Genomic DNA, 17,908 nt, shown 5'->3' on the forward strand with positions numbered 1-17,908 from the left:
TTGGAGGCCAGCTATCTATCCACTGATGCTATGGTGCCTCCCAAAGAATCAACAGGGCTTTTTTTTTTTTTTATTTTTTTTGTTTTGATTAAAGTATCTCCATTACTGAGATATTTTGGAATGGGTGTATCCCTTATATTCTTCCTACATTCTATTCCGCCCTCCCCCATGTCCATTTATTGCCTCAGCTTCTTATTGTTATTTAGTCCTTTTATTTTTCCAGTTGTGTCAGACTTTTCATGAAAGCATTTAGGGGTTTTCTTGGCCTGTTTTTCAGATCGTGAAACTGAGGCAAAACTAAATAACTTTCCCAGAGTCTTACAGCTAATTAGTGTCTGAGGCCAGATTTGAAGTCAGGAAGATGAATCTGCTTGACTCCAGGCCCACTCTATCCACTGTACCACCTAGCTGCCCTTAAGGATCAGCTTCTGTCTTCTTTTCTTTTTAATTTTCTTTTTAACTTACAGAATAAAACAAGAATTTCCATAATATAGTACAATAAAAAATGATTGTACATGAAATTACAAAGCTACAATTCACAATTGCTATCCCTTTCTACTACCTTCTAATTGATTCGTGATAACTCGTGAGTATTTACATTTAAACAGTTCTTTGCAACTATGAACTGCTTACCTACTCTTTCACTAGAGTGATATCTAAGAGGCCTGCCCAAGATACCTAAGAAGATACACAGATCTTCCTGACTAGGAAACTCATAAATACTGAGTGTTGTGTAGCAAATACACACAATATGCCAATTTTACAATGTTGCCCAATAATGAGAAGAGCTACAGTGAGTTACACCAGAAAATGCATGTCAGGGTGATCTTTTCATACTTTTGTGTTTGTTTGGGCTGTCAAATAGACATTCTATTTAAAAAATATATATATAATATTTATTTATGGAATAAAACATTTTCATAACATACTATAATAAAAATATGAATCTACATGAAACTACACATCTATTATATACAACTTGTTATTACTTTCAAACAAACAATAAGGTTAAACACTCATTTTTGTTCATTTTTTCTTCCCTCCTCTTCTCCCCCACTCTAGAGATGGCAACTATCACTCACACACACACATATCCAAAATTATTCTATACATCTATATATCATCTCTGTCCCTGAACACGTGGCATTTTTTCATACCATCAAAAGAGGACATTCGTCTATAACCATTTGAGAGGGGGTAATATAAGTTACTAGAACTGAAATGTAAAAGAATGGTAAATCAGGGGAGTAGAAGCAGGACCTACCCACTGCTCCGGCTTCCACCTTCCCCAATCCAAGTAAAAAGGGGACTCTAAACAAACTTTGGAGCTGCAGAACCCACAAAATGACACAGAGAAGCTAACCTCCCACTGAAGACAGCCCAGCAGGCCAGCAGGAATTGGCCAGCTCAGTGCTCTGGGAGGCAAGCCCAGCCCCACACCTTTAGCCCCAGGGCAGGCCTGATCAGCCACCAGCTGGAGAGACTCCAGATCAGCAGCAGCTGTGGCCATTTCCAGATTTATCAACACATAGATGTGAAGGACAAAGTGAGAAGTCAGTGCAGTCTGGACTTTGGGACTCAGTAAGTGGGAATGCCTTGCTTTTGCACCCTGGGCGAGAAGCCTCTGAGACTCCAGCACAGCCAGCCAGCTCCACTTGACAGCTTCAGCTCCTGGCCTGCAGATGGTAGGGGGACCAAGAACAACTCTAAGGGGTATTTGCTCTTATGTTAACCTTCTTGGATCTGGATTGCAGTCTAGGGTGGAGGTCCTGGGGTGTGTGTCCAGCTTGGCAGAGCTTGTGGAGACCTCATAGAGTTACCCATCTAATACCTCTGCCAGCTGAGAAAACCCCAGCATTTGGGACAAAAGCTCCCCTGTCTGGTGGCAGAGTGCTACTGTGGCAAAAAGCCCAGGGGTCAAGTGACTGAGGGGCGACATGACCAGGCAAAGGAAACAAAGCAGACAGAAGATTCTAACATTAGACTCCTATTTTGGGAACAAAAAGGAGCAATGCATGGAACAGGAAGAAGACAGTGAAGTCAGTACTCCTGCACCAAAAGCTTCAAAGGAAAATACGAGCTGGTTACAGGCCATAGAGGACCTTAAGAAGCAGATAAGAGAAGTGGAAGAAAAATTGGGAAGAGAAATGAGAATAATGCAAGAAAATTACTAAATGAGAGTCAACAGCCTGACTGAGGAAAATAACACCTTAAAAACAGACTAACTCAAATGGCAAAAGAGGCTCAAAAAGGCAATGAGGAGAAGAATGCCTCAAAAAGCCAAATTTGCCAGATGGAAAAAGAATCTCAAAAGCTTAATGAGGAGAATCATTGCTTCAGAATTAGATTGGAGCAAATGGAAGCAAATGACTTTATGAGAAATCAAGATGCTGTTACACAGATCCAAACAAATGAAAGAACAGAAGGCAATGTGAAATATCTCATGGGAAACACCACTGACCTGGAAAATAGATCCAGAAGAGAGAATTTAGAAATTTCTGGACTACCTGAAAGCCATGATCAAAGTAAGAACCTAGAAATCATCCTCCAGGAAGTTCTCAAAGAACAGTGCCCTGATGTTTTAGAATCAGTGGGTAAAATAGAGGTTGAAAGAATCCACTGATCAGCTCCTGGAAAAGATCCCAAAAAGAAAACTCCTAGGAATATCAAAGCCAGGTTCCAGAATTCCCAGAAAAAGGAGAGAATATTAAAAGCAGCCAGGAAGAAACAATTTGAATACTGTGGAAATGAAATCAGGATAATCCAGGATCTGGCAGCTTCTACATGGAGGGTTCGAAGGGCTTGGAATATGATATTCCAGAGGTCAAAGAAGCTGGGTTAAAACCAAGAGTCACCTACCCAGCAAAACTGAGTATCATGTTTCAGGGGAAAATATGGTTATTCAGTGGAATAGAGGATTTTCAAGCATTCTTGCTGAAAAAACCAGAGTTGAATAGAAAATTTGACATTCAGATACAAGAAGCATGAGAAGTATTCTCTGGCTCAGAAGTGGAGGAAAAGACAGGAGACAGTGTGATGATCCAGGCTTCAGGACTGACACAGAGGTTATAATGACATTTACACATGATAATGATATGATTATATATTATATTATTTGTCTGGAAATACCTGACAAGCTAGCTCTAAAGCACTTTCATTTTCATTCTTCTTCTATCACTCCAGTTTTAAATTAAAGAAATTGAGAACTACCTAAAACAAATTTTTCATTCAATGAGCTCAGTATTCTTTAAACTTTCTTAGCTATACCTATCTTGCATTTGTTGTGTAAGCTATACTTCACTGGCTCTAACTACTTCTAAAAGAAAGTGAATGGAATCATTAAAGTTTGTTTCTAAAAAAAAAGAATGGTGAATCAGCATGGCATTGGGGATAAAGAATTTGCCTCTGTCTTGCCTCTGATGTGACATCTAACCTAGATATGTGTGACTTTCAGCAAGTCACAATTCTCCAAGGCTACAAACTTAAGTGAGCTAGCTCCTTTAGAAGGACTTTATCATGGGAGTTTCTTTTTACAAGAAAATTCCAGGTCCAATACACAAAACAACAGCAACATACAACATACAATAAAAAATGATTGTACATGAAATTACAAAGCTACAATTCACAATTGCTATCCCTTTCTACTACCTTCTAATTGATTCGTGATAACTCGTGAGTATTTACATTTAAACAGTTCTTTGCAACTATGAACTGCTTACCTACTCTTTCATTAGAGTGATATCTAAGAGGCCTGCCCAAGATACCTAAGAAGATACACAGATCTTCCTGACTAGTGATAAAGTCACACAACTAGTTTTTATGTTGTTAAGTATCTGAGGCCAGATTCCTGCTCTAATCTTATTACCCCAATTTTCTCATCTGTTAAGCTAAAACAAATAAATAAATGAAAGATGTTGGCCTAAGCTACCTAGAACATCCCTTTCAATTCTGTTTATTCATCTTTAAGATGAGGAAACTCAGTGAAGATCACTTCAAGCTATGGTTTTACAGCATCTTCATCTATAAAATAAGAGAGTTGAACTAGGTGATGTCCAATCTCCCTTTCAGATCTAAATCTATGATAGTATGAAAATATGATTTCCAGCTATTACATAAAATTCTGAAATGAAACCATAGGAATCATTAAAGGATCAAGTCTATGAAAATACACCACTTAAATTACGTTTAAACTGTCTCAAAATACAACTCACTGATTCCCAAAGTTTACTTTAATTTACTTCTGTAAGGAACAAGATCAGTGACCTTCTTCTATTAGACTAATGATCTGTAGAGCAAACCTTTTCTTTTCTTGAGTTCTCATACTAAGTACTGTATGAGATCATTGGAGTATTTCACAAAAATCTGCATAAAATAATTAACTAATGATTTTCGAAATAAAATGTACTTTAGTTTTTCTGGCTTGGGATTACTAAATATTCAGGAACACAAGGCAGCATATCAACAAAAATTATAAAAAATGATCAAACTGATACTTAAATATCAGATTAAAGATTACAAAGCATTTTTCTCCACAAATATACTGTAAGGTAGGCAGTGCAATATTGTTATCTAGATTTGAGAGAAAAGGAAACTGAGGCTCCATAAAGTTCAATGACTTGTCCTTGGTTATATATCTAAAAGGTTTCAAAGCCAAAAGTTGAACCTAAACAAAACACCAACACCAGGCCTACCAACTCTTTCCACAATCCTTTGCTTGCTCAAAGAAGTTTTTAAAAAATTTCTCTTAGTTCTTGACATTATTCTTTACTAATTTATTCATTTAATAAGCATGTGCTAAGCACCTACTGTATGCTCAGTACCCAGACCAATTACAATGACAGCTATAAACCCAGAGGCTTTTGATGAAAAATACCTGTTAGTTCACTTGATACATTTCCATTTTGAGTATTCTGTATTTTTATCACCAAAAAAATGATGACAAAAATGAGGAGGGTGAGGTTACATTTTGCTTTAAGTAACATTTCATTCAATAACTTCATCATTCCATTCTAAAGTTTGCTGAAATAAAATTTGCTTTACTAGTTAGTGAGGGTGAGGGGTACAGGGTGGGTAATAGCATTTCATACACAAGATCCTTGAAGAGGTTGTTAGTCATCTCTAACTTCCAATCATAGTTTAGAGAACTTTCAACAGCCTGTTTTAGTTCTATTTCCAAAAGTGTTGAGGAGTCATTGTGTTTGAATTTGACTTTGTCATATACAAGTTGAAATGCTATTTATAAAAAAAAAAAAGAACTTGGCAAATCCTAGCCTTCAAACCAGTTGTTCAGACAAAAAGGCTCCACTTAAAATTGGTTATGGTATTTATTGACATCAATACTAAAGTTAAATTCAATTAGGCAGAAAAATCAGGAAACACTTAAGTTCAGGATTTGACAGAACATCTGGAGGTACGTTAATGAGCATTCACACAAATGGACCCCTGTAACCACTACTATTACATCCTGTGCTAGGAGTTTATGCTGACAGAAACTGAGGGAAGGGGACCTGTGACCAAGAAGTATCTAAAGCAGGGTGGAAAAGGGAGGTGAAAGGCATTTTACATTCCACTTTGATTCACAAAGTTTATTATTCTAATTCTCTAGTCAGAAGGAGAAGAGAACACATACTGAGAATAAATTTAATCCTTACCATTTGAGATTGACTCCTGGGGCATCCATTGATATCTTCAACCTTTTCATTTGCTAAATTTGAGGATATAAGTAAAAAGAGAAAATTTGAAATGAGAAATGAAGGAAAATATCACAGACTATAAAACCCCCAGAAAAAAAATGTTTTTTTTTCTGCAGACTTCCTTTTCCAAGCTTTGCACATTTGTTAGTGACCAACACTTCCTCCTGCACAAATCATTCAAGAAAAGGGGTGTGAAGGACATGCAAATTTTCTAACGGGTGCCAAATCACTGCTGACATGAAACTCTTCACAATTGTCCACACAGGATCAGGATACAATTTCAAGGAATCCCAGAAAGCATGAGCCACTTCAGCTCCCAAAATACACAAATGGGGGACATATGGTTTCAGAAGCATTCATCGCTAACAATTCAATGGATGCAACCAAACAGTTCTAGCCATTTGAGAGTATGGGCTTACCAGCCTCTTGCAAACATCTTCATGTAAACATTTTTTAAATTAAATTGAAGCAGAACCGTATGAGACTTGGAAACATATGGCCACATCAGGATGTATTTCTGCAGGGTTCATTTCAGGGTACATTAAACTTACATCACATTTCACCATGCAGCAAGCCTGTTCATGCCCTCTCTCAGAGTGGAGGTCTTACCGATGATCTGAATGATTTCTGCTAGCAGTACTCCATCTGTAATGTCCTGCTGTAAATCCTTAATCAACCGCTTATGGCCAGATTTAGCTAGGTAGTGGTTAGCCCAGTCAGTGTAAATCTGTAGAACAGAGAGGAAGGAAGAAACAGGGACCGGGTGAGGGAAAGAGACACAATAAAAATTCTTAAGACAAATGTTGGCTTCAAAGGGAAAACTATTCTGGATCGCATTCCAGTTTCAGAAGTCATAACTCTAAAGGAAATGGTTGTAAAGTCATTTTTTTAAAAAAACGATTTCCTCCCCCTCCCTGACCCCTGCAACTAATCTCATGTTGAAACTTGAGATGATTCATCATCTTTCATAATAAGGGGTCAGTCACTTATGACAAAGCAAAAAATTCCCTTCCTTTATGACTACTAAGGACAATCTCATTACAAACCAGTATGAATTCTTCCTCTTGGTTCTCTCTGACTCTATGCATGTAAAATACAATCAACACAGTAAGCAATTCATATAGAAAATGTACATATGAATAGCAGTGTTTTCCAAACTAGGCTAGCTAGTTCTCAAAGCTCTCTAAACTGTCCCATGTGTTTTCCTTTTATTGACCCTCTCATTTAAGTAAAGTATGTTTCTCCTAATTTTTCAGATAAGGAAACTAACTTGAAGTTCGATGATTCTCAGGGTCACACAACTAATAAAGAATCAGTAGCTAGGACTTGCCTCAGATTTTCTGATTTTACAACTACTCAATGTATCTTTATCCTATTTCTACAGAATGATTTCCCTCATCTTCCTATTCATTCAAACCTTTTCTTTTAGCCGTCACAAAGTTGTGTTTTATAATTATTTATATTGACTTATTTTCTTCATAGATTATAATTTATTGGAAGTCTGGGGTCATTTCTTGTATAAAATCTGTGTCCCTCTAAACAATTGGCATGGTGTTTTGAACACAGCAATGATTTAATACCTACTTGGTGTATGATATTAAACGGTTCACATTTTATACTTCAGAACAGCATTTTACATTTCATTATGTGTGTTTGTATTAGAATTAGAATGATGTAATGAAGAACATTATCCTTCTACTACAAAGTAGGAGTTTTATTATATATATATGTATGTGTGTGTGTGTGTATATATATATATATGTATATATATATATATATATATATAAACCCAAATCCTAACATTTTCATAGTGCTTTATAAATGTTCTCAATATGATGTCTGGTGCCTTAAACAATCAAGGCAGTTTAGAACAAAACACTGAGTGTGATTTCCAACTAAAACATACAAGTCATTATTAGTAAGCTTCCTTGCTTGTATCTGACACTGTGGTTACTTTGATTTTTCCAAAATTCCATGGATTCATAAGCATGAGTATAGATGATCATGTGATAGGAAGATCATTAAAGTCCAAAAAAATAAAACAACCAACCACAGAAACTCTGAGTTGGATGAAGTTAACTTCTTTCTAATGTCTTCTCAGTGGCCACCTCCAGGAAATCTATACTGATCTCCTCTGTTTCTAGCACCCACCTCCAGAAACTATCCATATGCATATATATATGTATATATATATATATTATTTTTTTATTAAAAGACAGCTTAAATGCCATCTACTACATGAATCTTTTCCTCATTCACTAAGTTGCTAGTATCCCCCTTCCCTGACCCCCAATGTCCTTAAAGATATTTTGTACACATAAATGAGATGTTAGGTATCTACTTTATATCAGACACTAAGTTTTACATAGTAATACAAGAGTAACTGAGAAACAGCCCCTGACTTTAAGAAGTTTGAAAGAGGAGAGGTACCCTGACCATGTATAGCTAGGTACAAAACACATATGGGGTTGTGGGGGCGGTGTATAGTAGATAGAGGATCAGAAAAGACTTCATGAAGAAGGTGGTACTTAATATGTCTTTAAAACATTTTTCCAAAAAAAAAAGCATTTATCATTTCTCCCTTCCACCTCCAACACTGGTGGGGCAAGGGTGAGAGAAAAGAGAAATCCTTTTAAAATGTATAGTCAAGCAAAATAAATTCCCACATTGTCCATGTCCAAAAATGTGTGCGCCGTGTTGTATATTTTGCCCATCACCTCTCTGTCAGGGAACAGTTAATAGCATTGATCTGAAATTGGGGTAGGTCATTATTAGAGCTCTTTAATCATTTTATTGTGGCAAGGCACTAGGAGGTAAGGGGGAAACATTTCAACTGGGGAATGGCTGAACAAAGCATGTTATTTGAATATGATGGGATATTATCATGCCATGATATTGCCATAATGAGGCAGCTGGTAGTTCAGTAAATAGAGTGCTGGGCATGGAAACAGGAAGATCTGAGTACAAATCCAGTCTCTGACTAGCTATATCACCCTGGGGAAGTCTATTTGCCACAGTTTTCTCAACTACAAAATGGGGATGATAGCATTTATCTCTCAGTGTTGCTATACAGATCATTTTGAGAATTTTTTAAGAAGTGCCTATCACAGTACCTGGCATACAGGAGATACTATACAAATGCTTATTCCCTTTCCTTTTCCCATGAATGGAAAGTTTTAGAGAAACCTGGGAGGATATATATGAACTAATGAAAAGCAAATTGAGCACAACCCAGAAAATAATTTATGCTAGAACATCACTGTAAAAATAAGCAACTTGGAAAAGCTTAAGCTGAGTTTTGAAGGAAACCAGGGATTATAAGCAGTAGTAAGGAGAGACTAACACTTGGGAAACTAGTGCAAAGGTACAGTATCAGGAGATCCAATGTTGTATGACAAATCATAAGAAAGTCAATATGACTAGATGATAAATTTCATGAAAGAGAATAATGTGTCATAAGGGTGAGAAGGTAGGTTGGACTCAGGTTTTAAAAAGTTTTAAATAGTCAACAAGTTTATGTTTTTGTTTATTTGTTTTCCACAGAAGTAATAAGGAGTCATGGCAATATATTGAGGACAGCTGTGACTGTCTGAACTCTATTTTAGGAAATATCCCTTTGTCAATTGTATGGAGGATCAGAATAGTATGAAACTTGAGGCAAGACACTACCAACCACGAAATCCTTAGTTCCAGGGGTCTCTTTGAGCAAGGATAGGAATTTAATAATTACAGAGTTAATAAATCCCATTGTGTGAAATTGCCCCCAAAGACAACTTTTCCAATCTATAGTTAAATAAGAATCCCCTATATAAATCAATGTAGTGGGGATAGCATATCACTCATCTTTTCTTGAAGACTTCCAGTGGCAGAGAATCTATTTCTACCTGATGAAGATTAGTCTTCTAAGGAACTAATTCTTACAACAAGCCCACATTTGCCTCGCTGTCACTTGAACTTGGTCTTCCTATTTCTTCCCTGTGGGAGATAAATAAAGCAAATACAATCTCCTATTCACATGACAGCTATTTAAATATGTAGAGATAGTATTCTGGTACCCCTCAAGTCATTTCGTCTCTCCAGGCCAAGCATCGTGCATTCATTCATCCAACCTCCATATGTTTTCTAGGTTCCTTACCTAGAAATGCAAATGCTATCCAGGAAAGTATTACTTATCCTTCAGTAAATATCAAATCAACTGCATTCAAGTGAACAAGCATTTATTTAGTGTTTTTATGTGCTAATTTGTAATCACTTGGCACTGTTCATTTTGAACAGCATTGAGGGAAAGAAAAAAAAAAAAGAACAGCTGACCCATGTGAACACTAAGTGAAGCAAGGAGGTTTAGAGAATACTACTGACCCAAAGGCACCAGAGTCACCCATAAGATGAGTTTCCGAGGTATATACACATTTGTAAATCTTGTTTTCTCCTAATGCCTATTTTATGTATCCTAATTCTAGTCACCCTTTAAAAGTTATTTCCAGACATGGTTGAACCCTCCCACAGAACACTTGTCTTAATTCAAAACTTGTATGTTATCCCATACTCTAGTTATTTCATTTAATGTGTATCTTCTTTCTATCCTATCTATATATGTTTTATAACAATAATAATCTCTAATATTTGTTTGTATTTCTTATATCACTTATAATAAGTGCTTTCTACAGGAGGGAGACAATAAATATTCCTTGGTAATCTGATAAAAATGGAGTTCAATAATATTTCTCCTTATCCTCCCCCTCTGCTTCCCCCCCTCCTCCTTTCCTCTTCTTTTTCCTCTTTTTCCTCCTCTTCTCCCTATTTTTCTCCTTGTTATTCCTCTTCCACTTCTTCTTTATGAAAAGTCAACCTACTGGGTTTGTTTATTTGTCTGAGTCTACTAAGCTGATGGCCTAATTTGCCAATGAAGCAATCCCATCACCACTCTACAAATTCAACCAATCAGAACTCTTTGTGAATCACCAGAGGTTTCTCCATATTTTTGTTCATTGCCTGCCCCCATCCCAACCTGCAGTGTCCATTGTCCTCTCAGAATCCCCTACCACTTCCCTCCTCTATTGACATCTACCTATCCTATAAAGGAGATCTCAAATTCTTTTTCCTCCAGAAAGTATTACATTTTTGTTTTTGTTTCAAAAATATGTAGCAAAGTATTTGTCATATCATAGTAGATTAATAAATGCTATTGATGGTAAGATGCAGAATTTTATATTAGATGAACACAACCCTCGAGTCAGGAAGACCTAGGGTCAATTCTTACCTTCATCCCACACAGACTGTAAAGTCATGTGATTAGCTCTCTGTGTCTTAAACAACTTTTTAATTAAGACTTTTCATTACATATGACTTCTGCGCCTATGGAGAGTTTCCACCCAGAACTTCTCTACATTAATGAAATCCCAGATTGAGAACAAAAAGGGGAACAGAAGGAAAAGCCGGGGCGGAAGCAGAGCAATTTACATATGTGTTAGAATTCTCTATAAGACCATAGGTTCCATGAGACCACACACCATGTATTTAAAATATTTTTCTCTCTCAGTACCTAGAAAATTATTCTATCTATGGTAGATGCCTATTATATATTTTATGAATTAATGAATAAACCATAGTCACTGCTATGCTGTTATAGTCTCTCAATTGTTCTGTATCAACCATCTCAATAATAAACACAAAAAGGAACAATAAGTTATAAATAAATAAAATGGTAAGGCCTTTGTTTTTCTTCCTGCCAGTTATTAATATGTAAACTTTTTCATGTTTTCTAAGCAATAACAAGTAATTTCCCACCAGAGCAATTAATAGCACAGTAAAGCAATATGCTTAACAAACGATAAAACCAGTAACAAAAACTCAGTACCAATGCCATAAACATAGTAGCCCTATAATGTGTCAAGTTTAACACTATGCTTCAGTAAGTCATGACTTCTCTGGGCCCCCTGTTCCTGGTTTGTAAAATTTGGGAGTTGGGTTAGATGGTCTTATATGGTGCCTTTTATCTCTATATGTCTGATCCCTCCTCTCTATCAAGTTTTGTTATAAAGAAATTATCAAAAGCATATTTTAACCCAAATAGTTTACCCCATTTAAATAGTTTTCAATGCAATTTTCAATATGGTAGCTATTTAACCTTGCTTAAGCCAGAAGATTTCAAGTTGGAATGTATTAAAATTTATTATCATATCTACTTCTGTAGACAATCAGACCCAACAAATAAGGTGGGTGGGGGTATAGTGTTTTTAGTTTAATTATTAAGGGATCAAATGAAAGAAAAAATATATGATTAGCTTTCCAGACCATGAGATAATTTTCTAAAGTGGAGAAGACAGTGGTGAGAATAGTAAAGAAGGGAAAGAATTCATAAATGCCATAAAGGAAGGATCAACGGATTGTGTTATAATGAGTTAATTGGATATCAGGGAAAGAGAGCTATCCAAGTTTACCAAGCTCCCAGCTGAAGTAACTGAATGATAATACCACTGAATGGATAAAGGAAGTTGGGAGAGAGAAGATGCCACCCTGAGGAAGATAACAAAAGATTTTGAATTAAAGAAAATAATTGGGACAGGATCTGTGACTTTATTCATATAGGGGACTCTTGGTTGAGCACAATGCTTCTACCTCAGGTGACTAAATCATGCTACTCATTAGGAAAATAAAGGAATTTGAGGGAAAGGAGGAGTCATTTTGAGGAGGACATGTGGGAAGTTTATGAGTTACAGGAAAAGATAGGGATTGGGTCTATGATTTTATTGGCATAATCAACTCTTGTTTAGAATACTCCATTTACTGATGTAATTGGCCCCTTTTCTGCAGCATATTGCCTTAGATTCCTCTAAGAGGCTTACCCTGAGCACTGAGGGGTTGATTTATTTGTCCCCAGTTTTGCAGCCAATATATATCAGAGGCAAGTCTTGAACCCCGGTATTCCTAGCTCCAAAGCCAGCTTGATATTCACTATATTATGCAGTTTTCCCGAAACCAAAAGATAGACTATATTACAATGCTCTAGAAATAAATAAGCCCAAGCTTTCAAAAATTGAGTAAGGAAGAAAATGCCAAATGGAGAGTTCTATGCAGAAAACCCTTCTACCATAAACTACTTGAAACAGGTCAAGAGTGTTGAGAAGAACACTCTATATATGTTCTGAGTTGTATGATACCCGATTAATGACCTCTTCTGAAAAACCATTTGCAATTTTTTTATGTGTGTGTGAGAAAATGAATTAGACCAGACAGCTCTGGCAATGGTTTAAACCTTATTCCAGCTTTCTTTCCATTTCCCCAGTCACTAGAAACTCATCCAGGACAGGCTACTTAACATTTCTTACTAAAGATGAAGTTTTTATTCATCTAGACAGGAGGAAAACCAGATTTTATTTCTATATACCTTCATTCCACAGGGTTTCCTTACACTACTTCCTAATTCCAATCTCTTCTAATAGCTTCAACATAACATCTGAACTCAATTCCAGAACATGGGCAAATAATCCCTTTGTTTAAGGCCTGGCACCTAGATGGCTTTATGGGAAAACTCCTATAATAATTCTCAAAAATTTGGATAGTGTTGGGGATAATCTGGATTTACCAAAAACTTTGGCAGGATAGAAAACATTTAAAAGGATCTTGGGATATTTAAAGCATCAAAAGTTATTTCTTTCCATTTTAAAGATGAAAAAAAATTACAAGATAGTTTTAGAAGTTTATCTGAGATGGGAAAGTGCAAATTAAATTCAATTAAACTCATTTGTCAGGAAAGGTGATTAGCTGAAAGCTATAAAGGGAGTGAATTCTTCCCAAGGAAGAATTATCCAATTACTGAAACAAAATCCATAAGAGATATACAAGAAGAATGGTAAACTAGCAGTGGACCAATTGAAGATAATAAAATACTTCTTCAAAATCTAAATCTAAGTCCCTCCAACCCTGCCTGACCCAACAATAGACAGCAGTGACAATACCACAGTAACTGATATGTATATGACGCATTACAGATATCTCACTGATCCTCACAACACTACTCAGCACCAGGATCCTAACTCAGGACTTAACTGACACCACCTCCCTCAGGCTCCTCTGACTGAAGGGCTGGAAGGTGCGGGACCAAACTCCTCCCAATACCTTCCTTTAGAGAGGGCTAAATTCTAAAAAATTCGGGGATCATTGAATTCTGCATCTACTGACCTGCCTGGTTTTATCAATTCCATGGGAGAAAATACCCCCTTGACATATCCCCCTCTTTTTTTTGTATTGTCTCCCACCATTAGACTATAAGCTCTTTAAGGGCAAGGGTTTTTTTTATTATTAATTGTATCCCAGACACAATGCCTGGAATGTAGTGGGTGCTTAATAAATCTTGACTAGATTGGATTAGATTGAACTGCATTAGTAGAAAAGGCCTCTTACCCCAAGAAATGAGATCTTTGGAGTATTAATTGATGTAAGCAACTTTTTGGAGAGCTGCCAAAATTGCTGGCATAAGTAACAAATGGGGGAGGGGGAAATTTGATGTTTAGTCTGGCTTCCAGTCCATTCTCCAGTATTATTTTAAGCTCTAGAGAATTTAAGACTTTAGTGTCCAGAAGGGTTTTTGACTCAGAATTTTAAAGGTACACTCACAAAAGGGAAAGTCAAGTCAAGCAAGGGAGACTATGGCTTTGGATAATAGGAAATGCCAGAGCTTGGAGCTACAACAACTTCTCACCAGAGTCTATATGTGATCTATGCCAGAATTATTTCATCTAAGCATCCTTAAATGCCAAATTCTTCATTGGTGAGTCCTGTTGAGCCAGTGACAGAATTCCAGGCAAAGTAAGGATGAAAAAATAGGCAGGCTGCTGAAGCCACCTTGGAAAATCCCCTTGGATAAACTGAGATTCACTCAACTGCTATTTAGCTGCTCACTCCTTTGTTTTATCTGACCCTCAATGGAAAAATGGACAGAGAAAAAGCCAGCCTCAATTTCCCACTCTGAGAATTGCAGACTATGGACAATATGGTTAAACCCCTATTTCTGTAAACAGTACTGTGTTTAAATGTTTCTCCCTGTGCTTGAGATCATGTCTTAAAATTTGGATCGTCATTTGAATCTGTGCCAACTCTGCCTGTTTTAATGTTCACGTTGAGTATGTGAACAGAAGGGAAACTACTCATAAAGGAAACTGACTTAATGTATTAAACTTTAATAGAAATAATTTATTATTATTTTTTCTCAGTACGAACTGAGAGTAAGTTCAAATTACATACTTGAGAGTACATTATATCAGAGGGAGAATTCCTCCTGAGACCTGAAAGAATATGTAGATAAACTGCAAGCCAGTAAAAGTTAAGTAATCTTAGTTATACTTCCCCCTCTCCTCCAATATCATTAAACACTTCTCAATTATATGAAAAAAAATAAAGTATATGTTTTGTGAAATTCTGAGTTCCATATTTTCTCTATACCTCTCTCTTCTAGCCCAACTCGAAAAAGCAAGAAATTTGATATAGATTATAGATGTAGATATTAGGCAAAATGTATTTCCACATTAACCATGTTGCAAAAGAAACAAAGATTAAAAAGGAAAACAAAATTTAAATATGTATGCTTTGATTTGCATTCTCTCTCCATCAGTTCTCTCCCTGGAGTTGGATAGCATTTTTCTTCATAAACCCATCAGAATGGTCTTGGATCATTGCAATGTTCTAAGACCAAAGTCATTTACAGTTGATCATTGTACAATATTTCTGTTACTGACCTCCTGTCTCTACTCACTTCTTTTCATCAGTTTGTATGCTCATCATTTCTTATGGCACAATAGTATTTCATCACAATCATATACCACCACTTGTTTAACTATTTTTCAATTAATGGACATCCTATCAATTTCCAATCCTTTGTTACCTCAAAAAGAGCTGTTATAAATAATGTTGTACACATTAGTGCATTTTCCCTTTTCTTTCAGCTCTCTGACATACAGAGATAGTGGTATCAGTGCTGGGTCAAATGGTACCTAATCTATACTACCTATTTCTACTACCACTCTATTTCTTAGCCAGTACTAGATTCTTTTGATGATCACTACTTTGTAAAAGAGTTTGAGATTTGTTATTTCTAGGTTACCTTCCTTCACTTTTTTCAAATGATTCCCTTGACATTCTTGACTTTTTGTTCTTCCAGATGGATTTTATTTCTTTTTCTAGTTCTATAAAATAAATTTTGGTAGTCTGTTTCATATGTCAATCAATTTAGGTTGAAGAGCAATTTGTTATTATATTGGCTTGGCCTACCCATGAACAATTAATGTTTCTCCAAGTTGTTTAGATATGACTTTAGTTGTATGATAAGTGTTTTGTAAGTGGGTTCATACAGTGCCTGGGTTTGTCTCAGCAGGTGGACTCTGAAATATTTTATATTGGCTGCAGTTTTCCCTGAAGGATTATACTAAATTATTCTGGTTAAATTTTTTATGCTTGTAATCCTAACCTATTTGCCTTCCAGTATATCATATAACAAATTTTGCGATCCTTTAATATGGAAGCTACTAAATCTTGAATTTTCCTGATGGTGGCTCCATAATATATTAACTTTTTTCAGGTTACTCATAGTATTTTCTCCTTGTCCTGGGAACTTTGGAATTTGGCAATAATATATCTGGGAGTTTTCTATTTGAGAACTTTTCCAGGAGGTGATCAGTGGATACTTTTGATTTTTATTTCACCCTTTGAAATCAGGGGAGTTTTCCTTAATAATTTCTTATAATATGACATCCAAGCTTTCTTTTTTAATCAAGACTTTTAGGTAATCTAATAATGTCTATCTATTTTCCAAGTCGGTTGTTTTTCCAAAGAGATATTTTACATTGTCTTCTATTTTTTTCAATTATTTTAGTTTTGTTTTATTATTTCTTACGTTTTATGGAGTTGTTAGTTTCCACTTGACCAATTCTAAGTTAGAAACAATTATTTTCTTCAGTGATTTTTTTTTAATCTTTTTCCTCATTTCACCAGTTCTAAGTTTTAAGTAATTCTTTTCTGAACTAGATTGTTGTGCCTCTTTCAGCATTTGATCAATTTTGTTTTTTAAGGTGTTGTTTTTTCAGAACTTTTATGGTTCTTTTGCCAAGGTGTTAACTCCCTTTTTGTACTTTTTTACCTTTTCCCCTATTTTTCCTCTCCCTTTCTGGTTTTTTAAATCCTTTTTGAGCGCCTCCAGGAATTCTTGTTGGGCTTTAGTCCAACTCATATTTTTCTTTGTGGCTTTGCTTGTAACTGTGTTGATATCATTGTCTTTCTGAGTCAGTGCGTTGATGTTCCCTGCAACCACAGTGACTTTTTATGATCGGGTTCTTTTTTGTTGTTTGCTCATTTTTAACTTATTTCTTGGTATATAACTTTATGTTAAAGTTGGGCTCTGGTCTTAGGGTATAGAAGTCATTGTCTCATGCTTCAAGCTTTTTTCTTATTGCTTTTAGAGATAGTTTTTGAAGCATGTAAGTTTTCATTGCTTCCAAGTTGGTATAATCTAAGGAGAGGCATAATCTCTGCTTTTATGGCCTGGGCTCGGGTCGTTATCCAGAAGGGACCTTATTCTCTGTCACTTCATTTGCTAATTTTCCTCTTGGCTCTGCACCTGAAACCATTGCCCTTGCTCCCTTTTGATTGATCACAAGCATTCTTCTGCACCAAGTAACAGTGAATGATGCCCCTACACCACTGTGGCTGCAGATACTACTGTTCTTCCCCCCCGTCCCCCTGGAACTGCATATGGGCAATGCAACAGTGTCCTGAACCTAGAGCCCATGGAGGGTTGCCTGTAATCTCTTTATGACCAGTTGTCCAACTCCATTAACATCTGTGGACTCAGAACTCCTGAAACTATTTACCCCTGCAGTCACCTCCAAGGCCTGCTATTGACATTACCTTGAATAGACTTGTGCCCTCTCCAGGCCCAGCCAGCACCCCAGTATCATAAACTCTCCTGCCAATTTTCTTAGGCTGGAAATTTGTTTCACCTTTAACTTTTGTTGCTTGGCACTCCAGAATTTTATTCCAAGTGTTGTTATATGGAAGCAAATATTAAAAGACTTAGCTGAGTTCCTGTCTCTACCATTTTCTACTTTCACTTTCAAACCTTCTCTAGGAAGAGGAAAATCATTCTTCTCAGAGAGGGAAACTGCTCCTCCATCAAAAGTGAGTTTTATGAGCATGCTTAATAAAAAAATTCTTTTGATTCCACA

The 17,908-nt window shown here is 36.3% G+C and overlaps 1 protein-coding gene across 2 annotated transcripts in view; it reads right to left on the minus strand.

Moving 5' to 3' along the window:
- Positions 1-17,908, minus strand: part of NAV3 (neuron navigator 3) — a 499,276-nt gene that overhangs the window by 363,979 nt on the left and 117,389 nt on the right. For both annotated transcript variants that reach the window (XM_069094807.1, XM_069094808.1), the window contains exons 2-3: positions 6,303-6,420; positions 5,652-5,704 (exon numbers count right to left, since the gene is read on the minus strand). In XM_069094807.1, the coding sequence (XP_068950908.1) occupies positions 5,652-5,704; positions 6,303-6,420 (171 nt within the window). The remainder of the gene's footprint in view (positions 1-5,651; positions 5,705-6,302; positions 6,421-17,908) is intronic.

The sequence above is a fragment of the Petaurus breviceps genome, unplaced genomic scaffold (assembly GCF_028583685.1).
Source record: "Petaurus breviceps papuanus isolate PSGF00001 unplaced genomic scaffold, PetGlider_PUasm1.0 221, whole genome shotgun sequence".
Taxonomy (NCBI): domain Eukaryota; kingdom Metazoa; phylum Chordata; class Mammalia; order Diprotodontia; family Petauridae; genus Petaurus; species Petaurus breviceps.